Genomic DNA, 21,247 nt, shown 5'->3' on the forward strand with positions numbered 1-21,247 from the left:
GAAGTAATTTGTTCAAAGTCAAGCTGCTGCTAGGTAGTAAAGCCAGAATTGTGGGCCAGGTAGTGTAAACAATTCATAATAATTATTATTATGGTACAGATAGATTCATTCAATTGAATGAATGTGTTTGTATTTTTGAGGGCAGAATAATAGCTCTGACAGATCTAATTATGGTACTAATGCTTGCTTAACTGAACATATGTTCTAGGCTGCAACATCTTTTTATGTAAAAACTTACCATTGCCTACACCACATCTCTAGAAAGTGATTATAATACCAGATAGTGGAGAGTTTTTATAGACTTGATAGAAGGTAGTATTACATTTTGCAACCTAGAAGTTTATTACTAATGTAAACCTAAGCTTGTCTTGGTTTGTGTACAATATTTATGTTCAAGCTAATATTCTCTTGGACGTCTTGGAGTTTGTTCAGTATTTTATTGCTAACCATGATACCACATATCAGAAAATACTCCCTAAGAGACAAACTATTTTATTGAATAAAACATAGAACTACTAGGCTTAAAGATATCTGACACCACTCCAGAAATGAACATTGCTGAGAGCTGGGGTGAAATAATGGGAGATCTTGGGCTTTGCAGTGAGAATGTCTTAAATCCTTTATTTGATTGTGTAACAAGTTTCTTAGCCTCTGTTTTTCTTTTTTTTTTTTTTAAGCTTATAAAATAGGGGATAAACTTAACTTGCAGGATTTGTTGTGAAGATTATGTGAAATAGTGGATATAAATGTCTAAGATCTATCGATCGATCAATCGATCAATCAATCGTCTATTTATTTATTAAAAGATTTTATTTATTCATGAGAGACATAGAGGCAGAGACACAGGCAGAGGGAGAAGCATACTCCATGCAGGGAGCCCGACGTGGGACTCGAGCCCGGATCTCCAGGATCAGGCCTTGGGTGGAAGGCGGTGCAAACCGCTGGGCCACCCAGGCTGCCCCAAGATCAATTTAAATGGTAGCAGCTAATAATAAAAATAACAAGAACAACTGCCAGCACTAGCCAAATGTTTACAATCACTGGATTTGGTTATTTATAGGGCTGTTAATTTTTATGAAATGTACTTAGAATTTTCATAGATCATTGATACCAAGGATTATTGATATCTTCATTTTATCTTGTATTCTTTTGGTATAGCACATGTATATCAGTAGGCATATATGAAAAATTGGAAACTTCTGTGCACCAAAGATGCTTCTGTTATTGCTGGTTGATCTCTTATTTCAGAAACCATTTACTGGGCAGCCCCGGTGGCGCAGCGGTTTAGCGCCGCCTGCAGCCTGAGGTGTGATCCTGGAGATCCGAGATCGAGTCCCACATTAGGCTTCCTGTATGGAGCCTGCTTTCCCCTCTGCCTATGTCTCTGCCTCTCTCTCTCTGTGTGTCTCTCATGAATAAATAAATAAAATCTTAAAAAAAGAAAAAAGAAACCATTTACTGAATGCCTTCTGTGTGTCATCGCTGTGTTAGGCCTTAGACATAAGAGGAGAGCAAGGCTTAGACTCATGTATGCACTGAAATTCCTTTTAGTCTTTTAGGGAGGTAACAGTGACTTTCTGGGATGAGAGGTACCTTGAAAAAGGGTGACTGAAGTAAGGCCCTGGGGTGGTGTGAAGTATCCTGTGATTCTGATGGAACTTTTTGTAGTAGTTTAGTTTTTGAGTTGATTGATAGCATAGATGACATTTAAGTTGTACTTAAAAGGGTAGCATAAAACTATAGGAACATTTGACTCAAGTCAAATTGTATTTTGGTGTATAGGGTCCACATTGGGGGAAATAACATCCATTTTTAAATGATTTATTCTCTGCTTTTTTCCCTCTATAAGAAAACAAGAATTTTTAACCCAGAGACATTAGGGAGGAGTTTCGGGGATAGGCTTCAAAGAATCTGTGACCTACTCTAAAATAGTATGTAAAAAATTATGAGTGTCAAGTTTTCTTTTTTTTTTTTTTTTTTGAGTTTATTTATTTATGGGAGACACAGAGAGAGAGGAAGAGGCAGAGACATAGGCAAAGGGAAAAGCTGGCTTACTCTGGGGAGCCTGATGCGGGACTCTATCCTAGGACCCCGGGATCACAACTTGAGCCAAACAAAGGTAGATGCTCAACCACTGAGCCACTGGGTGCCCCAAGTATCAAATTTTCTATCCCAGGGATACTGAGAGAAATTTTATATAGTGGGAAGAACACTGGACTTCACGCCCTGAGCTGAAGGCAGATGCTCACCACTGAGCCACCCAGGCATCCCTTACTTCTTTTCTTTACACGTTTCTTAAAATGTGGTTGTAACCTTGCTCTCTCTCCACACACCACATACAGTATATACATATGTATATATAATTTTATATTGTTTTCTTTAACTTAACATTATAAGTGTTTTTCTATGTTATTTCCATAGCATCTTTTTAATGTATTTAGAATATATTCATTAATCTGATGTTTTATTGTTTACTTAAGCCCTATGTATAGGCAATTTATGTATCAATTATAATTAATGCTGTTGTTAATAACCTTTGATGTGCCATTTGCTAAATCCTTTTTTGCAGAGTTATAGATGGTACTTACTACATAATTGAATTATTTTTCTATATATACCTTTGAGTTTTGAAGTTAAACTTGAGTGATTTTTACTTAATTTATGTTTATAAGATCTTGAATGGCAAAGCAGATAACAGCAGTATTTTACTCAGATAGGAACAATAATCTTAAAAATACTATTATGAAGGAATTAAATTGAATATATTTAATTTGGCTTCAAACCACCTTTATAGTTTGTAAAGTTTGCTTAGCATGGGAAGTTAGCATTAAAAGTTGTAGCTTGAGGAAGATCAGATGGTTTCAGTTTGCATATAGTTTTCATCCTTCTTTGCAGGCTAGGATGCTTTCATTCTTAGTCTTGTTCTCTACATTCTGTTCCATGTTTTATGTTTTTTATTCTAGCACACTTTCATGCAGGGCCTTGTAAGACCTAGGGGTGGATTCTGGATCATCTTGCACTTTAGAACAAACAGTTCAAAAACTTGACTGTATTGACTATACTTTGAGCCAGACTTGAGATGTTCAGGTTTGTCTCTGTGCTTGACAGTTTTTTTTTTCTTTTATATACCCTCACAGCTTTATGTGACAAATTTCTTCCTTATTTTATTTATTTATTTTTTAAAAGATTTTATTTATTTATTCATGAGAGACACAGAGAGAGACACACACACACAGGCAGAGGGAGAAGCAGGCAGAGGGAGAAGCAGGCTCCACGCAGGGAGCCCGATGCAGGACCCGATCCTGGGACTCCAGGATCAGGCTCTGGACTGAAGGCGGCACTAAACTGCTGAGCCACCCAGGCTGCCCTCTTCCTTATTTTAGTGCAGAAATTTTACCAGTATCAGTATTCATAGATTAAGGTGGACAAGAATTATTTTCCTATAACCTTACATGTGTGCCACAGATACACTTCTTATAAGGAAAACTTCCTAAAACACTCATTTTTAAAAATAAGTGTATGATCGGCATTATTTATATGTTTAATGAATATTAAAAATATTTAAAAATTGATTATTGGGCAGACCCGGTGGCTTAGTGGTTTAGTGCCGCCTTCAGCCCAGGGCGTGATCCTGGAGACCCAGGATCGAGTCCCACGTCGGGCTCCCTGCATGGAGTTTGTTTGTTTGTGTTTTAAAGATTTTATTTATTTATTCACGAGAGATACAGAGAGAGAGAGAGAGAAGCAGAGACACAGGCAGAGGGAGAAGCAGGCCCCATGCAGGGAGCTTGATGTGGGACTCAATCCCGGGACTCCAGGATCACACCCTAGGCCGAAGGCAGGTGCTAAACTGCTGAGCCACCCAGAGATCCCCCTCCCTGCATGGAGCTTGCTTCTCCCTCTGCCTGTGTCTCTGCCTCTCTCTCTCTAATAAATAAATAAAATCTTAAAAAAAATTGATTATTGTTTAGGTAACAGTTATAGTTTTTCATCATGAGGCTAGGTAGAAGGAAAAGCATACTTTGAAATTGTAAATTTACTGAATTTATTTCTAGTGCTAGTTTAAAAATATTTCATATGTGAAAATTAATGGTATTTTTGATGTATATTTGCATTTAGAATTATGAACTATCAAGCACTATTAAAAAGCACTAGAGGTACTGAATTTATAAAATATTTAAGAATTGTTAAAAAGCTTTTAGATTCCTACATAATTTTTAAAAAAATTTTTAAATTTACTCTTTTAAACTAACTTAGTGACATATAGTCTGTATATCATACAATTTACCCATTTAAAAAAATGTACAATTCATTGATTTTTAATCTATTTATAGATGTGTGCAACCATCACCACAGTCAGTTTTGGAGCGTTTAATCACCTCAGAAAGAAACCTCGTATGCTTTAGGTATCATCCTCTTCTCTGCCATTCTTTCCCCAGTCCTAAACAACCACTAATCTGTTTTCCATCTCAATTAGATTTTCCTAGTCTGGATTTTGTATGAATGGAATCATGTACCATGTGGACTCTTCTAACTAGTTTTTCACTTAACATAGTATTTCTGAGGTTTATCCAAGTTGTAGCAAATACCAGTACTTCATTAATTTTTTTTAAAGATTTTATTTATTTGAAAGAGAAAATGAGCAATGGGGAAGGGGAGTGGGACAGGGAGAGGGAGAAGCAGACTCCCCATTGAGCAGGGAGCCCAACGTGAAGCTCAATCCCAGGACTCTGGGGTTATGACCTGAGCCAAAGGCAGACACTTAACCAACTGAGCCACTTAGGCACCCCTACTTCATTCATTTTCAATTTTTTTTTTTTTTAAGATTTTATTTATTTATTCAGACCGAGAGAGAGGCAGAGTCACAGGCAGAGGGAGAAGCAAGTTCCGTGCAGGGAGCCCGACGTGAGAGTGGATCCCAGGTCTCTAGGATCACACCCCGGGCTGCAGGCGGTGCTAAACTGCTGTGCCACCGGGGCTGCCCTACTTCATTCATTTTTATGGCAGAACAATATTTCATATAATGTTTATACCACATTTTCTTTTTTTTTTTTTTTAAAGATTTTATTTATTCATTCATGAGAGAGAGAGAGAGAGAGGCAGAGGGAGAGGCGGGTTCCACACAGGGAGCCCGATGTGGGACTCGATCCCGGGACTCCAGGATCACACCCCGAGCCGAAGGGAGGTGCCAAACCTCTGAGCCACCCAGGGATCCCCCTATACCACATTTTCTTTATCTTTTTGTCTGTTGAAGGACGTTTGAGTTGTTTTCTCCTTTTGGCTGTTGTAAATAATCTGCTTTGAACATTCATGTACAAGATTTTGTGTGGATGTATGTTTTTATTTCTGTGAATATTTATCAGGTCATATAGTAATTTCAGGTTTAATTGTTTGAGAAATTGCCAGACTTTTCCAAAGCAGCTACACCATTTTACATTCCCACTGGCTGTGTATGAGGATAAGGACTTTGCCGCATCCTCTCTGGTAATTGTTAACTGTTCAATTCCAGCTGTGGCCAGAATCCTGGTGGCTGTGAAGTAGCATCTCTTGGTTTTGATTTGTATTTCCCTAATCACAAATGTTTTCTAGCATCTTTTCATGTACTTATTAGCCATTTGTATATCTTCTTTGGAGTAGTATTCATTCATGTCCTTTGCCCATTTTCCAGTTGGGTTGTCTTTTTATTATTGAGTTACAAAAATTTGTTATGTATCTAGTTACAAGTCACTTGTGAGATTTGTGACTTGCAAATATTTTCTCCCATTCTGTGGGTTGTGTTTCCACTCTCTTTTTTTTTTTTTATTTATGATAGTCATACAGAGAGAGAGAGAGAGAGAGAGGCAGAGACATAGGCAGAGGGAGAAGCAGGCTCCATGCACCGGGAGCCTGACGTGGGATTCGATCCCGGGTCTCCAGGATCGCGCCCTGGGCCAAAGGCAGGCGCCAAACCGCTGCGCCACCCAGGGATCCCGTGTTTCCACTCTCTTGATAGTGTCCTTTGATACGTAAAACTTTCACATTTTGGTGAAGTCCAGTTTTTTTCTTTTTTTACTCGTGCTTTTGGTGTTTTATCTAAGAGGGTTTTTTTGGGCAAATATTGGGTCATGAAGATTTATCCCTATGTTCAAAGAGTTTTATTATTTAAGCTTTTACATTTAAGTCTTTGATTCGTTTTGAGTTAGTTTTCACATGGTGTGAGGTAATGTTCCAGTTTGATTCTCCAGTTGTCACAGCACTGTTTGTCAAAAAGACTGTTGTTTCCACACTGAATGATCTTGTCAAAAATCATTTGACCAGGAGCACCTGGGTGGCTCAGTTGGTTAAGCATCCCAACTCTTGATTTTGGCTCAGGTCATGATCTCAGGGTCCTGTGATTTAGCCTCAGCCCAGTGTTGGGCTTCACCTGGGTATGAAGCCAGCTTAAGATTCTCTCTCCCTCTCCCTCTGCCCCTCCACCTCCCCTCCCTGCCTGGCCCCCAGCCCTGCGCGCCCACATGCACCTAATCTCTCTCTCTAAAATTAACAACAACAACAAAAAAATCATTTGACCCCAGATGCATGAGGTTATTTCTGGATTCTTAATTTTCTTGTGTTGCGGGACGCCTGGGTGGCTCAGTGGTTGAGCATCTGCCTTCGGCCCAGGGTATGATCCTGGGATCAAGTTCCACATGGGGCTCCCTGCATGGAGCCTGCTTCTCCCTCTGCCTGTGTCTCTGCCTCTCTCTCTCTGTGTCTCATGAATAAATAAATAAAATCTTAAAAAAAATTTTTTTTCTTGTGTTGCTCTTTACATTTATCCTTGTTTAGTAAAACACTATCTTATGTCTGCTTGTAGTAAGTTATGAAATTGGGAAGTGTTAGTCCTCTAGCTTTTTCTTTTCAGGATTATACTTGGCTACTCTGGGTTCTTTGTAATCCCATATGAATTTTAAAACTGACTTGTCATTTTCTACAAAGAAGTCATTTGGAATTCTCATAGGGTCTATAAATTAGTTTCGAGAATATAGTTATCTTAATGTTAGGTCTTCCAATTCATTAACGTGATTTTTTTCCCCATTAAATAGATCTTTAATTTTGTTCAATGGTGTCTTGTAGTTTTTAGAGTATAAGTTTTTTACTTATTTGTTAAATTTATTCTTAAGTATTTTATTCTTTAGTTATTTGAATGGAATGGGTTTCTTAATTTCATTTATATATTTGTTGCAAGTGTAAAGTTCAGTTAATTTTTGTGTATTGACCTTGTATCCTACAACCTTACTGAACTCATTTATTCTAATAGTTTTTTTAGTGGATTCCTTAGGAATTTTTTTTTTTTTTTTTTTTTTTACACTTAAACAATACTGCAGTTTATCAAAAAACACATAAGAAATTTCAACTCTTATGTCTTTGACAGTTATAAAAATCAATGTTTTGGCTAAGTTATAAACATGTTTATAATGCATTTGCATAACTCTAGTAATGCTAACGGCTATAAGATCAGAATAGGTTTTAAAAAAAACTAAAACCACAAAAATATGTAGCCCCATTATTTACCTGTAGAATATGTTCATTTCTGCTTAAATTTCAGTACTTACTGTATCACCCCTAATCTAAAAAAATCACATCCAAAGGATAAGGCAAAACCACCTACGAATTGGCATATTTGTTTATTTCTCAATTTGTGAAAATGTCCTTAATTTGTTGATGTAGCAAACAAATTTCAACTCTGATTGCTATGCAAAAAAACAGAAGATAATCTGCTTTGCAATGAACTTTAAAGTTCAACTGCACACAGGCAACATGCTATATATGAAAAAATTACTAACTGAACTACAGGTATTAAATACTGAAAAAAGTTAACAGTTTATTATAATTTATTTTATTTAACAATCTAGGAAGTTCGCAGCCATCAGCAGTTCCAGTGCAATTTCAGGTGCAATTGGGAATTCAGGAATCTCTGTGGAGCTGTTAGTGTAGCGAACCTTGTAGGTAAAATACATGCATACTTTTGATAGCACATGTGAAGGGATCTCTCTAAAATTGACTTCATTAGTTTCGTTCTCAGCAAACTGACCTGGGCCACTCAACATGGCTTTTATTGTTCCGGATGTTAGTGCATGTTCTCTTTTTACAATGAACTCATGACCATCCGAAGATATCAATTTGACATACATGGCATCAGGGCCTTCACAGCCACCATAGGTTTTCTCTTCTCCATCCATTATGTTCTTACGAAATTCTACTTTACTTCGACAGGAACTTTAGTAGTTTCTCGTCAGCCCTGCAGCCACCGCAGCCACCGCGCCGGCTCCCCGCGCACCGCCACCCCTTAGGAATTTTTATGCACTGTATAAGATCATGTCATCTATGATCATGTCATCTGTGACAGAGAGAGTTTTATCTCTTCCTTTCCAATATGCATGCCTTTTATATATTGTTCTTGTTTAATTTCCCTGGTTAAGGGCAGCCCCTGTGGCGCAGCGGTTTAGCGCCGCCTGCAGCCTGGGGTGTGATCCTGGAGACCCGGGATCGAGTCCCACGTCGGGCTTCCTGCATGGAGCCTGCTTCTCCCTCTGCCTGTGTCTCTGCCTCTCTCTTCACTCTCTCTGAATGAATGAATAAATAAATCTTTTAAAAAAAAATTTCCCTGGTTAAGACCTCCACTACAATGTTGAATAGAAGTATTGAGACTGGACATTCTTCTTTTGTCCCTGATCTTTGGGGGAAAGCAGGCACATTTATAAATAGTACCTTGAAGGTGCCTAGTTTAGCAATTGATTGTTCAGGAAACCTAGTGTTGTTTGAAAGGGGTTTATTTATTTATTTATTTTTAAAGATTGTATTTATTTGAGAGAGAGAGGGAGAAGCAGACTCCCTGCTGAGCAAGGAACCCGATGTGGGGCTCAATCCCAAGACCCTGAGATCATGACCTGAAATGAAGGCAGACATTTAACCAACTGAGCCACCCAGGTGTGTCTTGAGAGGGGTTTATTTTATTTTTTAAAAAGATTTTATCCATTTCTTCATGAGAGACACAAGAGAGAAAAGCAGAGGGAGAAGCAGGCTCTGTGCAGGGAGCTTGATGTGGGACTCGATCCTGGGATTCTGGGACCATGCCCTGAGCCAAAGGCAGGTGCTCAACCACTGAGCCACCCAGGCGTCCTCCTGAGAGGGGTTTAGGTCACACTTTGATAATGTAGCTCAGGGTTTCTTTTTCTTTTTTTTTAAAGATTTTATTTATTTATGCATGAGAGACACACACAGAAAGAGAGAGGCAGAGACACAGGCAGAGGGAGAAGCAGGCTCCATGCAGGGAGCCCAACGTGGGACTTGATCCCCGGTCTCCAGGATCAGGCCCTGGGCCAAAGGCAGGCACTAAACCGCTGAGCCACCAGGGCTGCCCTAGCTCAGGGTTTCTTAAGAGAGAACTTGTATATCAATATCACCTGAGAACTTAGAAATGGGAAGTCTTAGACCTTATCTAGTCCTACTTTGAATCAGAATCAGAAACTTGAGGGTGGGGGATTTACTTATTAACCTTTTGCGTGATAAGTGTAGTTCATATTTTGAAAAAACTAATGCTACTAATGAGTAACATAGGGTTTTAAGTCTATGAAGCATGTAGTATTCACAAACACTGTTTATGCTAGGTATTTTTCTTTTTCTTTCTTTCTTTTTTTTTATACATATGTAGAAACAACCCAGGGAGGTTGTCAGTTTTCTATGCTTTTGGGCAAGTAGTTAAAAGAGTGAGCTCTGGCATTGTACTGCATGGCTTGGAATTGTAGTGTTGCCATTTATATCAGCTATGTGAATTTGGGCAAGTCATTTAATCCCCTTGTGTTTCAGGTTCTTTATGTGTAAGATATGAATGAGTGCCTACTTTATAGAGGTAGGAGTGCTCTTCACAGTTGCTTGACTAGTTCCTTTAAGATTTAATTTAGGTGTCACTTGTAAATGACTTCCTCAGCTTTTTCTATTTGTTAAAAAATAATTCAGACATGACTTTTCCTCTTCTGCTTCCCTTAGTTATCTCTGATTCCATAGCAACTGTGTTTACTCCCTCATGTTGCACTTATCACAATGGATTGTTGTCTGTTTTTCCCCTCTAGACTTAAGTTTCCAACGTCCGGGACTGTGGTTTCTTAGTGTTCCCAGTATCTAGGCATATGGATGTACAATAGATGTCTAAATGAATGAATTTTGGACTTTGTATTTCTTCAGTATGTTTCTCTCTGTACTTTGTTTTTGTTTTTTTAAAGATTTTATTTATTCATGACAGACACACACACACACACACACACAGAGAGACAGAGACAGAGACACAGGCAGAGGGAGAAGCAGGCTCCATGCAGGGAGCCCGATGTGGGACTTGTTCCCGGGTCTCCAGGATCACACCCCGGGCTGAAGGCAACGCTAAACCGCTGGGCCTAACCGCTGGGCCACCAGGGCTGCCCTCTCTGTGTACTTTGTTTCTGCCTGGTAATAACATTAGTAATACAGTTTATTTGAATACTTTCTATTTGTCTGGCAGTCAGCTTAGCACATTAAATACATTTTTGTATTTAGCCATTGTGTTATAATTTTGCTTTCTCTTTTTTTTTCTCTTAAGGCTAAATGACAGGAGAGCAAAGAAGTTGTCCTATTTGTTCATCTCTCTATCGGGAGTGCCTAGTACAATGACACATTAATAGATCAGCAGTTGTGTAAATAGGAAATGACTGATATTAGTATGTTAATGCATTGTCTTCTACTGAATCACACAGACTACATAGTGTAAGGCATATTTGTATAATATTTCAATGGATCCTGAACTGGGAGTTTTAAGCATAATAGGTCATTTTAGCTATCTTCAGCCTTCCTAGCTGCTTTCCGTAAAGCAATATCTTCTCCACTCAACTGTTCGTGTAAGTGCTCCAGCCAGTTACTGTATTTCCTCAACTAGAAATTGAAATGAATGGTCTAGTAATTATATAAAACACTTGAAATTGAGACTGGATGGATATTATCTCTATACTCATGTGCCAAAATTATCCCTGCCTGCAATTCCAGTAGAAATTCTTATTCCTAGTACTTTCCTGATTGAGGTTAAGCAGTTACGGTTTCTGGTATAGGTAATTCTCTGTAGAGGCTGCATGAGTGATCAGCAGACAGCCCCCGAGCAATGCTTGCATTTTAAGAGAGGGGTGTGCTAAGTAGGCCAAATGACAAATTGGTGAAATGTGTGTGGCTGACTATAACACTCTGCTAGTATTTTACTAAACTAAGGATTGAAAGGCAACAGATCTTTTCACATTATAGTATAGGTAAGTTGACAGTATTTTTCCAAAGTTTCAGTCATTTGGCTGAAAAAGGATGCTTTTTATTTCCTGGCTTGCAGATTTTATTCCCAGGAAAAGACAGTGAAATGCAAGGATGTTTATCATATGAAAATCAATCAATGTAATGTACCACATTAATAGAACAAAGGGGAAAAAACCCCACATGATCATCTCAATGCAGAAAAAAGCATTTGACAGAATTCAACACCCTTTCATGATGAAAATACTCAATAAATGAGCAATAGAAGGGAACTTCCTCAATGTGATAAAAGCCATATATAAAAACCCACAGCTAGCATCATACCAAGTGTTGAAAGTCTAAAAGCTTTTTTTTAAGATGGGGAGCAAGATGAACATGTCTGCTTTTACCATCTCTATTCAACATAGTATTGGAAATTCTTGGTAGAAAAATTAGGCAAAAAAAAAAAAAAAGGAAATAAAGAAATAAAGGTATCCAATTTGGAAAGGAAAATAAACTTGTCTCTGTTGATGACCTGATATTTTAAAAATTTATTCTGATAAGTAATACATAGCATGAGATATACCCCCTTAATAAAATTTTAAATGAACAGTACAGTATTGTTAACTGTAACCACAATGGTGTGCAGCAGATCTCTGGAACCTTTTCATGTTGTATTACTGAAACTCTTCCCATTGTATAGCAACTCCCCATTTTCCTCTTCCTCCAGTCTGTGACAACAACTTTGCTTCTTTTTGCCTCTATGAGTTTCATTATTTTAGATACCTATTATAAGTGGAATCATGCAGTATTGTCCTTCTGTAACTGACTTAATTTCCCTTAGAATGTCTTCAAGTTTCATTCATGTTGTAGTATGCACAGGATTTCCTTCTTTTTTATGGCTGAACAATATTCTATGTGTACCACATTTTCTTTATTTTTAAATTAAGTTTTGAAAATTTTTTTTATAATTTAAAAAAATTTTTTTAAAATTTTTATTTATTTATGATAGTCACAGAGAGAGAGAGAGAGGCTCAGAGACACAGGCAGAGGGAGAAGCAGGCTCCATGCACCGGGAGCCCGATGTGGGATTCGATCCCGGGTCTCCAGGATCACGCCCTGGGCCAAAGGCAGGCGCCAAACCGCTGCGCCACCCAGGGAGCCCTAAGTTTTGAAATTTTAATTTCAGTTTTGTTAACATACAGTGTTATATTACTTTCAGGTGTACAATATAGTGATTTAACAATTCTGTACTTTCTCAGTGCTCATCATAATTGTACTCTTAATCCCTTTCACCTATTTTACCCACCCCCCCACCCACCTCTCCTCTGGTAACCACCCGTTTGTTTTCTGTAGTTAAGAGTCTGTTTCTTGTTTTGTCTCTGTGTCTCTGTGTCTTTTTTCTTTGCTGGTTTGTTTTGTTCTTTAAATTCCACATATGAGTGAAATCATATGTGTACCACATTTTCTTTATCCATTTGTTGATACACAGTTAAGTGTATCTCTCTAGTTCTTGGCTATTGTGAATCATGCTGCTGTGAACATAGGGGTGCATTTCTCTTTGAGAACCTGATTTCAGTTCTTTTGGATAAACACTGAGAAGTGGGATTAATGGATCATATAGTAGTTCTGTTTTTTAACTTTATGAGGAGGCTTCATACAGTTTGACATGACTTTAAATGTAGAAAATCCTAAAGATTCCATAAAACCAATGGTAGAGCTAATAAACAAATTTGGCAAAGTTGCAGGATACAGAATCAACACAAAAAAAAGTTTGCAATTTTTACTAGCAATGAACAATTTGCAAAGGAAATTAAGAAAGCAGTTTTGGGGGATCCCTGGGTGGCGCAGCAGTTTGGCGCCTGCCTTTGGCCCGGGGCGCGATCCTGGAGGCTCTGGGATGGAATCCCACGTCGGGCTCCCGGTGCGTGGAGCCTGCTTCTCCCTCTGCCTGTGTCTCTGCCTCTCTGTCTCTCTCTGTGTAACTATCATGAATAAATAAATAAAATCTTTAAAAAAAAAAAAAAAGAAAGCAGTTTTGGGAGTGCTTCTCCGTCATTTGAGAGGCTGATTCTCGGTTTCAGCTCAGGTCCTGATCTCATGGACCCTGAGGTTGAACCCAGAGTCTGGCTCTCAGCTCTGTGGGGAGAATGCCTGAGATTCTTTCCCTTTCCCTCTGCTTCTCACATGTGCACATGAATGCTCTCTCTCTCTCTCAGATAAATAAATCTTTAAGAAAAAAAAAAGAATATCATTTGTAGTAGCATCAAAAGAGTAAAATACTTTGAAATAAATTTAACCAGGGGGGCAGAAAGAAGACTTGTACAATGAAAAGTAGAAAACATTGCTTTGACTTAATGTTTGATTGTGATACTAGAGAAATAAAAGCAGATAAATATATGTAATTTGGGGTTAATAATAAAGTTTTTTTTAAAGACTTTATTTATTCATGAGAGACAGAGAGAGAGAGAGGCAGAGACACAGGCAGAGGGAGAAGCAGGCTCCATGCAGGGAGCCTGACATGGGACTCGATCCTGGGAACCAGGATCATGCCCTGGGCTGAAAGTGGCGCTAAACTGCTGAGCCACCCAGGCTGCCCAATAAAAAAGATTTTAGGGACACCTGGGTGGCTCAAGTGGTTGAGCGGCTGTCTTTGGCTCAGGTCGTGATCCTGGAGTTCCGGGATCAAGTCTCGCATTGGGCTCCCTGCATGGAGCTTGCTTCTCCCTCTGCCTGTGTCTCTGCTTCTCTCTCTGTGTCTCTCATGAAGAAATAGATAAAATCTTTAAAAAATAAAAAAGATTTAAAAAATTATTTTCATATTAAGTTGTGTTAATAGGTGGCCCTTATGACTAAAGGTGCCTTAGAATTGGAACATGGTAATACTTCTCTGAGTGTTATGGAAGCTCAAATGATACACCGCATATGAAGGATGCTGGTAAGAATGATGAAACTAACAACATAGATGTTAAAAGCTAGTAAGATAATGGAGAAAATAACAACACTGATGATTGAAGCAAACAAATGATTAAGAACAAAAAGTCTTACAATCAGACTTCTTGGATTTGAATGCTGGTTCCAACACTTAAATAGGTATATGACTCTGAGTCACTCAGTTTATTAATGTCTCATTTTCCTCATTTGTAATGTATAGGAAATACTCAATAAGGATTTAATGTATGTTATATTATGAAGCCATAATACACTGTGTATGTATGATTTTTAAATGTGGGGTATTTAAATTCTGACTTTATAATTTAACTTATCTTTTAATTTTGTATTTATGTATTGATTATTTAAGTAGGCTTAACACCCAGCGTCGGGCTCAAACTAATGGCCCTGAGATCAAGAGTGGCATGCTCTTCCTACTAAGCCAGCCAGCCAGCCAGGTGCCCCTTAACTTACTTGCTTGCTTGCTTGTTTATTTATTTATTTATTTATTTATTTATTTATTTATGACTTGCCTTTTTAAAAAGCAGCATTTCATTGTTGATTCTTTTGGGTCTCTGGTATCCCATTAACTATGAAAGATTTTTGCTCCTTACCTTCCTTTTTAGAAAGCAACAACATTTCATTGCTGATTCTCTTGGGCCTCTGGTACCCCATTAATTGTGAAATTTTTTTTTTGTTTTACTTGTGCAAAGCTACTGAAGAGCTACTCTCCATATGTCTGTATTAAATTTCAGCATATTTGTTTGCCTTCATTTACTACAGGCCAACTTTTACTAATCTATTAGTTCTGGGCTATTAATCATTCTCTCCAACTGGTGTCAGTGGCAGACTGTGAGGGTTTACCCCTCTCTCCCATTTTGTAAGTCATAATAATGAAAATTCTTTTTATAAAATTCTTTGCTATTTTAGAAATGAACAAACAATAAACATCCAAACATGTTTATTTTCTTGGTTTACTTTAAGTTTATTTAAGAAATGATATGTGTTTCAAATTATACTTGAGACAAAGTAAGGTTGTGTGGATATTTTTTATTTTATTTTATTTTTTAATATTTTATTTATGAGAGCTAGAAAACAGGGGAAAGCAGAGGTTGAGGTAGGAGCAGACTCCCCACCAAGCAGGGAGCCTGATGTGGGGGCTTGATCCCCGGATTCCGGAATCATGAACTGAGCTGAAGCCGATACTCAACCAACTAAGCCACCCAGGCACCCCTGTGTGGATATTTTTTAAATGTTAGATCTATAGCATAAAAGAATTGGGATAGCAAAGATTTTCTGTTGCTTTATTGTTTGATCCGTATTGTTCTGAATACCAGTCAAGAAATATGTAAAATTCACTCTTTTAGCCAGTTCTTTTGTTCTTATATCAGAACCGTTTTATGCAAGTGATAGGGAATGCCAGTTCTTAAGTGGAAAGGGAATGTTAGTTTACGTACTTGATAGGTCTGGGAGTAGAGCTGGCTTCACATGTGTTAAGGTCTCAATGATATCACTCCTCTGTTTTTCCTTCATATCTTGGCTCCAGTCTTACGCAAGCTTTTTGGTGTACCACTAAGAGGATTTTATACACTTTATAACTACTAGTACATGGACAAGAGAACCTCTTTTCTGGTAGCTCCCACAAAAGAACTGTGATTTTGTCTGATTGGACCGACTAAAGTTCCTATTTTTCCCTGAAACAGTTGCTAGGGAGAATGGGTTGAAGAGTTGGTTTACCAGAAAGAATTGAAGTTACTGGTTGTTATGGGTCGATTTGTGCCTCTCTCCCACTCAAATTCATATGTTGAGTTCCTAAAATATGACTTGGAGAGAGTCACTAGAGATAGTTAGTTGAGATAGTTAGTTGAGTTACTCATACTGGAGTAGGGTGGGCCACTAATCCAGTACAGTGATGTCTTCATCAAAAGCAGAAATTTGGACACAGACATGTAAGGAGAATGCTATGTGAAGATTGGAGTTATGTTGCCACAAGCCAAGAAACTACCAGAAGTAGGAGAGAGGCCTGGAACAGATCCTTCCCTAGTGCCTTCAGAGGGAGCTTGGCCCTTCAGAGGGCCCTTGATTTTGGACTTCTGGCTTCCAGATTGTTAGTAAATTTCTATTGTTCTAAGCTGCTTAGTTTGTGGTGTATTTTTATGGCACCTCTAGCAAACCAGTGTGGTGATCATGAATTTATAGTAATACCAATCCTGTTCAGTGACTTTCTCAGCTGCAGCCTCGAAGAAAAGAGGGTAGTTAGATTCATCCAGGTTTGGGATTTTGCTGTATTTGTGTGACCAAATGACAAGAGGAGTAAGATTTTAGGTTACTGGCAAGAATATTCCCCCCCCCCCTTCTGGCAAGAATATTATCGAAATCGTGCATCATTGTATCTAAACTGAATGAGGAGGGAAGTATAGTAAGAGAGGGTCTGGTGGTTCAAAGTCAAAATGAAAGGGTCCATGGATAAGAGGTCTTATAGAGGCAAAGGACTATACCTTGAAAGAAGTCCTATTTGGAGAGCAAGATGCTCAAAGTATGATTTAGGATGAAGAGCGAGTGCTGGTCAAGGTAGAAGGGCTAGGAAGGATGTGACCATGGGAGTAAGATAGTGAGTGGGCCATAGCATATGTATAGCTCCATGTTTTGCAGTGAATACTGGAGTTAAGAGGTCTAGGAGGTAAGAAGCCAGGTTGTTGGATGGGTTGTTTAATCTATGATATAGTCATCCATTGGTAATGAGATTCAGAGTAGAGAGGAAGACAGTGAGTTGCCAAAGCCTTAGATGAGGTAGAGAGATCAGGTTAGAAGACACCAGTGTTTTTTGTTTTTTTTTTTTAATATTTTATTTAAATTCAATTTGCCAACATATGGTAAATACCCAGTACTCTTCTCATCATGTGCCCTTCTAAGTACCCATCACCCAGTTACCGCATCCTGCCACCCTTCTCAGAAGACTCCAGTGTTAAGGAAAAGAAGAGAGTAATTTTGTTGAAAGGTAAGAGCCTCAAAAGAGTAAAGCTTAAAAAAAAAAAAAAAAAAAGAGTAAAGCTTTATTTATTTACTTTTTAAGTAGGCTCTGCACCCAGCGTGGAGCCTGACATGGAGTTTGAACTCATAACTCTGAGGTCAAGACCTGAGCTGAGATCATGAGTTGGATATTTAACTGACTGAGCCACCTAGGTGCCCCTATAGAATTTAGTGATTCATCACTTGGATATAACACCTAGTATTCATCCCAACAAGTGCCCTCCATAATGCCCATCACCCATTGTTTTTTTTTTTTTTTTAAGTTTTATTTTATAACTATTTATTTATTTATTTTAAAGATTTTATTTATTTATGCTTGAGAGACATAGAGAGAGGCAGAGACACAGGCAGAGGGAAAAGCAGGCTCCACTCCATGCAGGGAGCCCGATATGGGACTTGATCCCGGGTTTCCAGAATCCCACCCTGGGCTGAAGGCGGTGCTAAACCGAAGGGCCACCAGGGCTGCCCCCATTGTTTTGTTTTTAAAACAAAAAGTTGAGTAACATAATGTGGACAAGCTGTGGGGGTAATCAAAGGGGATTTTAATCCCATTTCTGGACCCTGAGATAGGCTGGATGTTAAAACTGGACCATCTGAGAGTGCTGTCAGGGAGGTAAGAGATTGAGTTCCATTGAGAGTGGGAGGTTGAAGGTAATATTTTGAGAAAAGATGTGTCTGGTTTTCTCTTCAGGACAGGACCAGGTGTTATTTCATGTTGGTAAGTGGAGGGAACATTCTCTCAGTAGAGGTTGAGGAAAAAAATGACTTGCTTACTTTTTTCTTTCTGTACTAGACAGTAAACTCCTTATAAGTAGGGACTATGTATCACTGTGCCTACCTCAGTCTTTGGCAAGTAGTAGGTTGTCAATAAATGTTGAATAAATGAATTTATACTTCCAACAGTATTTGAGAATTTACTGTAAGAAGGAATTTCATTAATAATCATTCATTCAACTAATATTTATTGAGGGTTTTCATATGTAGATACGGTGATAGGTATTGGGGATATGATGGTGAACAAGATAGATATGGGCTTCTGCTCTAATGGAGCTCACCTTAATGTGAGGGCCGTAAAACACACACACACACACACACACACACACACACACAGGCAAAATTAAAACAAGTCATAGTAAGGGCTTTCTGAAGGAAACAGAAACAAGCAAGACTGAGGTAGAATATAAAAGAGAAGAGGACCTACATCATAAATGATCCAAAAAAAATCTTAGAATGGGTAGGTAACATTTAAACTAAGACCTAAAGAAAATGAAAATACCAACTATGATTTTCAGGAAGAGAGAATGACACTTGCAAAGTCTGTGAGTTGGGACAGAATTTGCTCTTTAGAACTGATGTCAGAGTGGGTTTTAGAGAAAAATTTTTTTATTTTTCTGTCAGATGTTTGGGAGATATCCAAGTGGAGATGTAGAAGGTTAATATAAAAGTTTGGAGTTAGAGAAAGGGTCTGAAGTAAAGGTAGCAGTTTGGTAATCATCAGCGTTAGGTGTGGTATTGAACAATGGAAATGGATATGATCACCTGGGTTAATGTACAAATAGGAGGTTGTGAATGTCCTTTGTAAAAGGTAAAGTGCTATACATATAAATACAGGAGATAGTTATTTTGTTTCATTTCTTCCTTACTTGAATTGTTATAATTCATATATTATTCATGCTTAAAGATAATGCTTGTCCCAGTGATTTCTCTTTATTTTGGGCTGTCTAGACTGGTACGTGTAGGGCTTCCTGTCTTCTGAGGAGAGACCAGAGCTACTCTTTATATTCATTGTCACTCTGCCACTTAGATTTTTGATCAGGTTGGGCTGGATTTAACAAAAGCTGGTTTGTTATTGGTCTGAGTTGTTGGTATGTTTTGTTTACATCCACTGTTTTTCGGTAGTATACGGCTATGGCATCTTTTGAAATCCTTTTGTTTACTTGAAATACCTTTACCTTTCATTTCTGATAATCTCCAAAGCAAATCTATTCTTAGATCTAGATTTTGAAAGCTTTCTTAACAATACTCCTAGAGTTCTAGGAGTCACAACTCATTTAATAATTTAATAATGACTAGGTGTCTTCTAGGGACAGAGCAGTAGGTTTAGGTACCTAGGGTTCCAAAAACCATACAGGACTCTTGCCCCTCAAACAGCTTATACTTAAAGTTACAGTGCTCCATTCTGCAAATATGCTAACATCTCATGTTTGTCCCATAACAAACCATTTTAAATTGGTAACATAGTAGGCAGAGACCTAGGAATACTTCAAGAATCGTATTAAGAAAGCTTTCAAAATCTGTGCATTCTCTAAGTGAACTGCATTCTCTAAGTGAACTGCCCAGATGCCTGCTTGTGTTACCTTAAGCTTCTCATCAGCTTTAAAGGTGAGGACTACTCACAGCACTTGCTTTTCTCCATCCTCTACTCAGCTTCAGGGTTGTTTTCCTTCCTGAGTTTCATTATTATTGACGTTCTTTTGATGCTTCAGACATGTTCAGATTGCTGTTTCCTTTTGTCAGTTTGAATTGCCCCTTTTTATTTTCTCATTCTTCTGCTTACTGTTCATTTTTATCCTTTTTCCTTTGTATTGTGAAATATACAAGTCTGTTTTAGACATCACAAGAGTGTCAGAAGGATTTAGTCTCCTTTGCAAGCCATTCACATTGAGTAAATTATGTATATAAATGCATAGGCTTTTCTGATTGTATTCATTACTTTGGCCTTTTTACCTGCTGTTCCATCATTAAAGGAATTGGTGGTTGTGGTTGTGATTGAGTAGTTGAAAGGATGTCAGGGCTAGTTCCACTTCTGGTTCCTCAGTTCTCTTGAAAATGGAGCATTAGAAGGCTGTATTCTTAGTAAGCTGAATTTTTGTGTGTTAATATGTAAAAAGTACTTGTATGGCAAATTACCTGGAAAATTGTGTGCATTGTAACATTTTTTTTTTATAACACTTATTTTTCTATGTCTACTAGTACTGAATTGTTACTTGTTTTCTTAAATTTTTAGATTGACCAAAACAAAACAAATTTTGGGTGGTTTATTTAGAAAAATAAAATCTTTCCCATTATCTTCTTTTCATTACCTAGACTTCTGTATCTGTTTGCCTTTATACACAGTGTTCTTCCTGTCTGGATTGCTGCCTCTTTATTTCATAGTGGTCTTCAATAACACGTTTACATGGCAATTTGCAAAAAGTACTATAGAGAGGTTGCATATACCCTTTATCCAGTTGTCCCTAATTGTAATACCTCATATAATTCTAGTACAATAGCAAAACCAGAAAATTGACACTGGCACAGTTCATAGGACTTATTCAAATGTCATTGGTTTTATAGACACGTGTGTGTGTATTTGTATGTAGTTTTATGCATATGAGGTTTTATCATGTGTGGATTCATGTAACTAGCAACAATTAAGATAACTGTTCCATCACAAAGATTTTTCATCTTACTTCTTTATATCATACCTACTCCCTTCATTTTATTAATTTATACACTGTTTTTTTTTTTTTTTTATCATGTTACTCACTGGTTACTCTTCATTGTGTGGCCCTGTGATTAACGGAAAAAAGATAAACGTTATGTTTTAGAGGTTATTTCTCTATTTTTACCTTTTTTTCCCCCACATCCTTCTATAACTATTTACAATAAGCCTAATAACACTAAAGTTTCAGTTCATTTTGTGCACTATAGAATCATAGTCTCCTATGATGAGACCCCCAAAAATGAAACTAAAAATTCCATATGAGGCAATTCTTGACATTTATTTATTAACCTATGAATTTCCCTAATAACCAGGACCACCATCTCTTCTTCTTCCACCACCTCCTCCTCCTCTTTCTCTTCTTTTTTTTACTACCTGGTATTCTTTGGTGTCAGATTACCTGTATGTTTTGCTGGATTATGTTGCAATAAGAAATAATGCAGAACATTGGCTTACAATAACAGAGGTTTAATTATTGTTCACATTATAGGTTCCCTAGTAATCAACTACAGTTCTACTCCATGATTCTTTTTCATTTTAGGA

At 37.8% G+C, this 21,247-nt stretch overlaps 2 protein-coding genes across 7 annotated transcripts in view; one reads left to right on the forward strand and one right to left on the reverse strand.

The window, feature by feature from the left end:
• Positions 1 to 21,247, forward strand: part of EPS15 (epidermal growth factor receptor pathway substrate 15) — a 141,190-nt gene that overhangs the window by 8,497 nt on the left and 111,446 nt on the right. The gene's annotated exons all lie outside the window — the stretch shown is intronic.
• Positions 7,819 to 8,302, reverse strand: LOC140602534 (elongin-C). Its single transcript, XM_072772146.1, has one exon. It carries the CDS (start codon positions 8,199 to 8,201, stop codon positions 7,863 to 7,865), a length of 339 nt encoding a protein of 112 aa, XP_072628247.1. The 5' UTR covers positions 8,202 to 8,302; the 3' UTR covers positions 7,819 to 7,862.

The sequence above is a fragment of the Canis lupus genome, chromosome 13 (assembly GCF_048164855.1).
Source record: "Canis lupus baileyi chromosome 13, mCanLup2.hap1, whole genome shotgun sequence".
Lineage (NCBI taxonomy): Eukaryota > Metazoa > Chordata > Mammalia > Carnivora > Canidae > Canis > Canis lupus.

Excerpts from the sequence above, each read along its gene's own strand:
- LOC140602534 (XM_072772146.1), bottom strand. The coding sequence starts at position 8,201 with ATGGATGGAGAAGAGAAAACCTATGGTGGCTGTGAAGGCCCTGATGCC.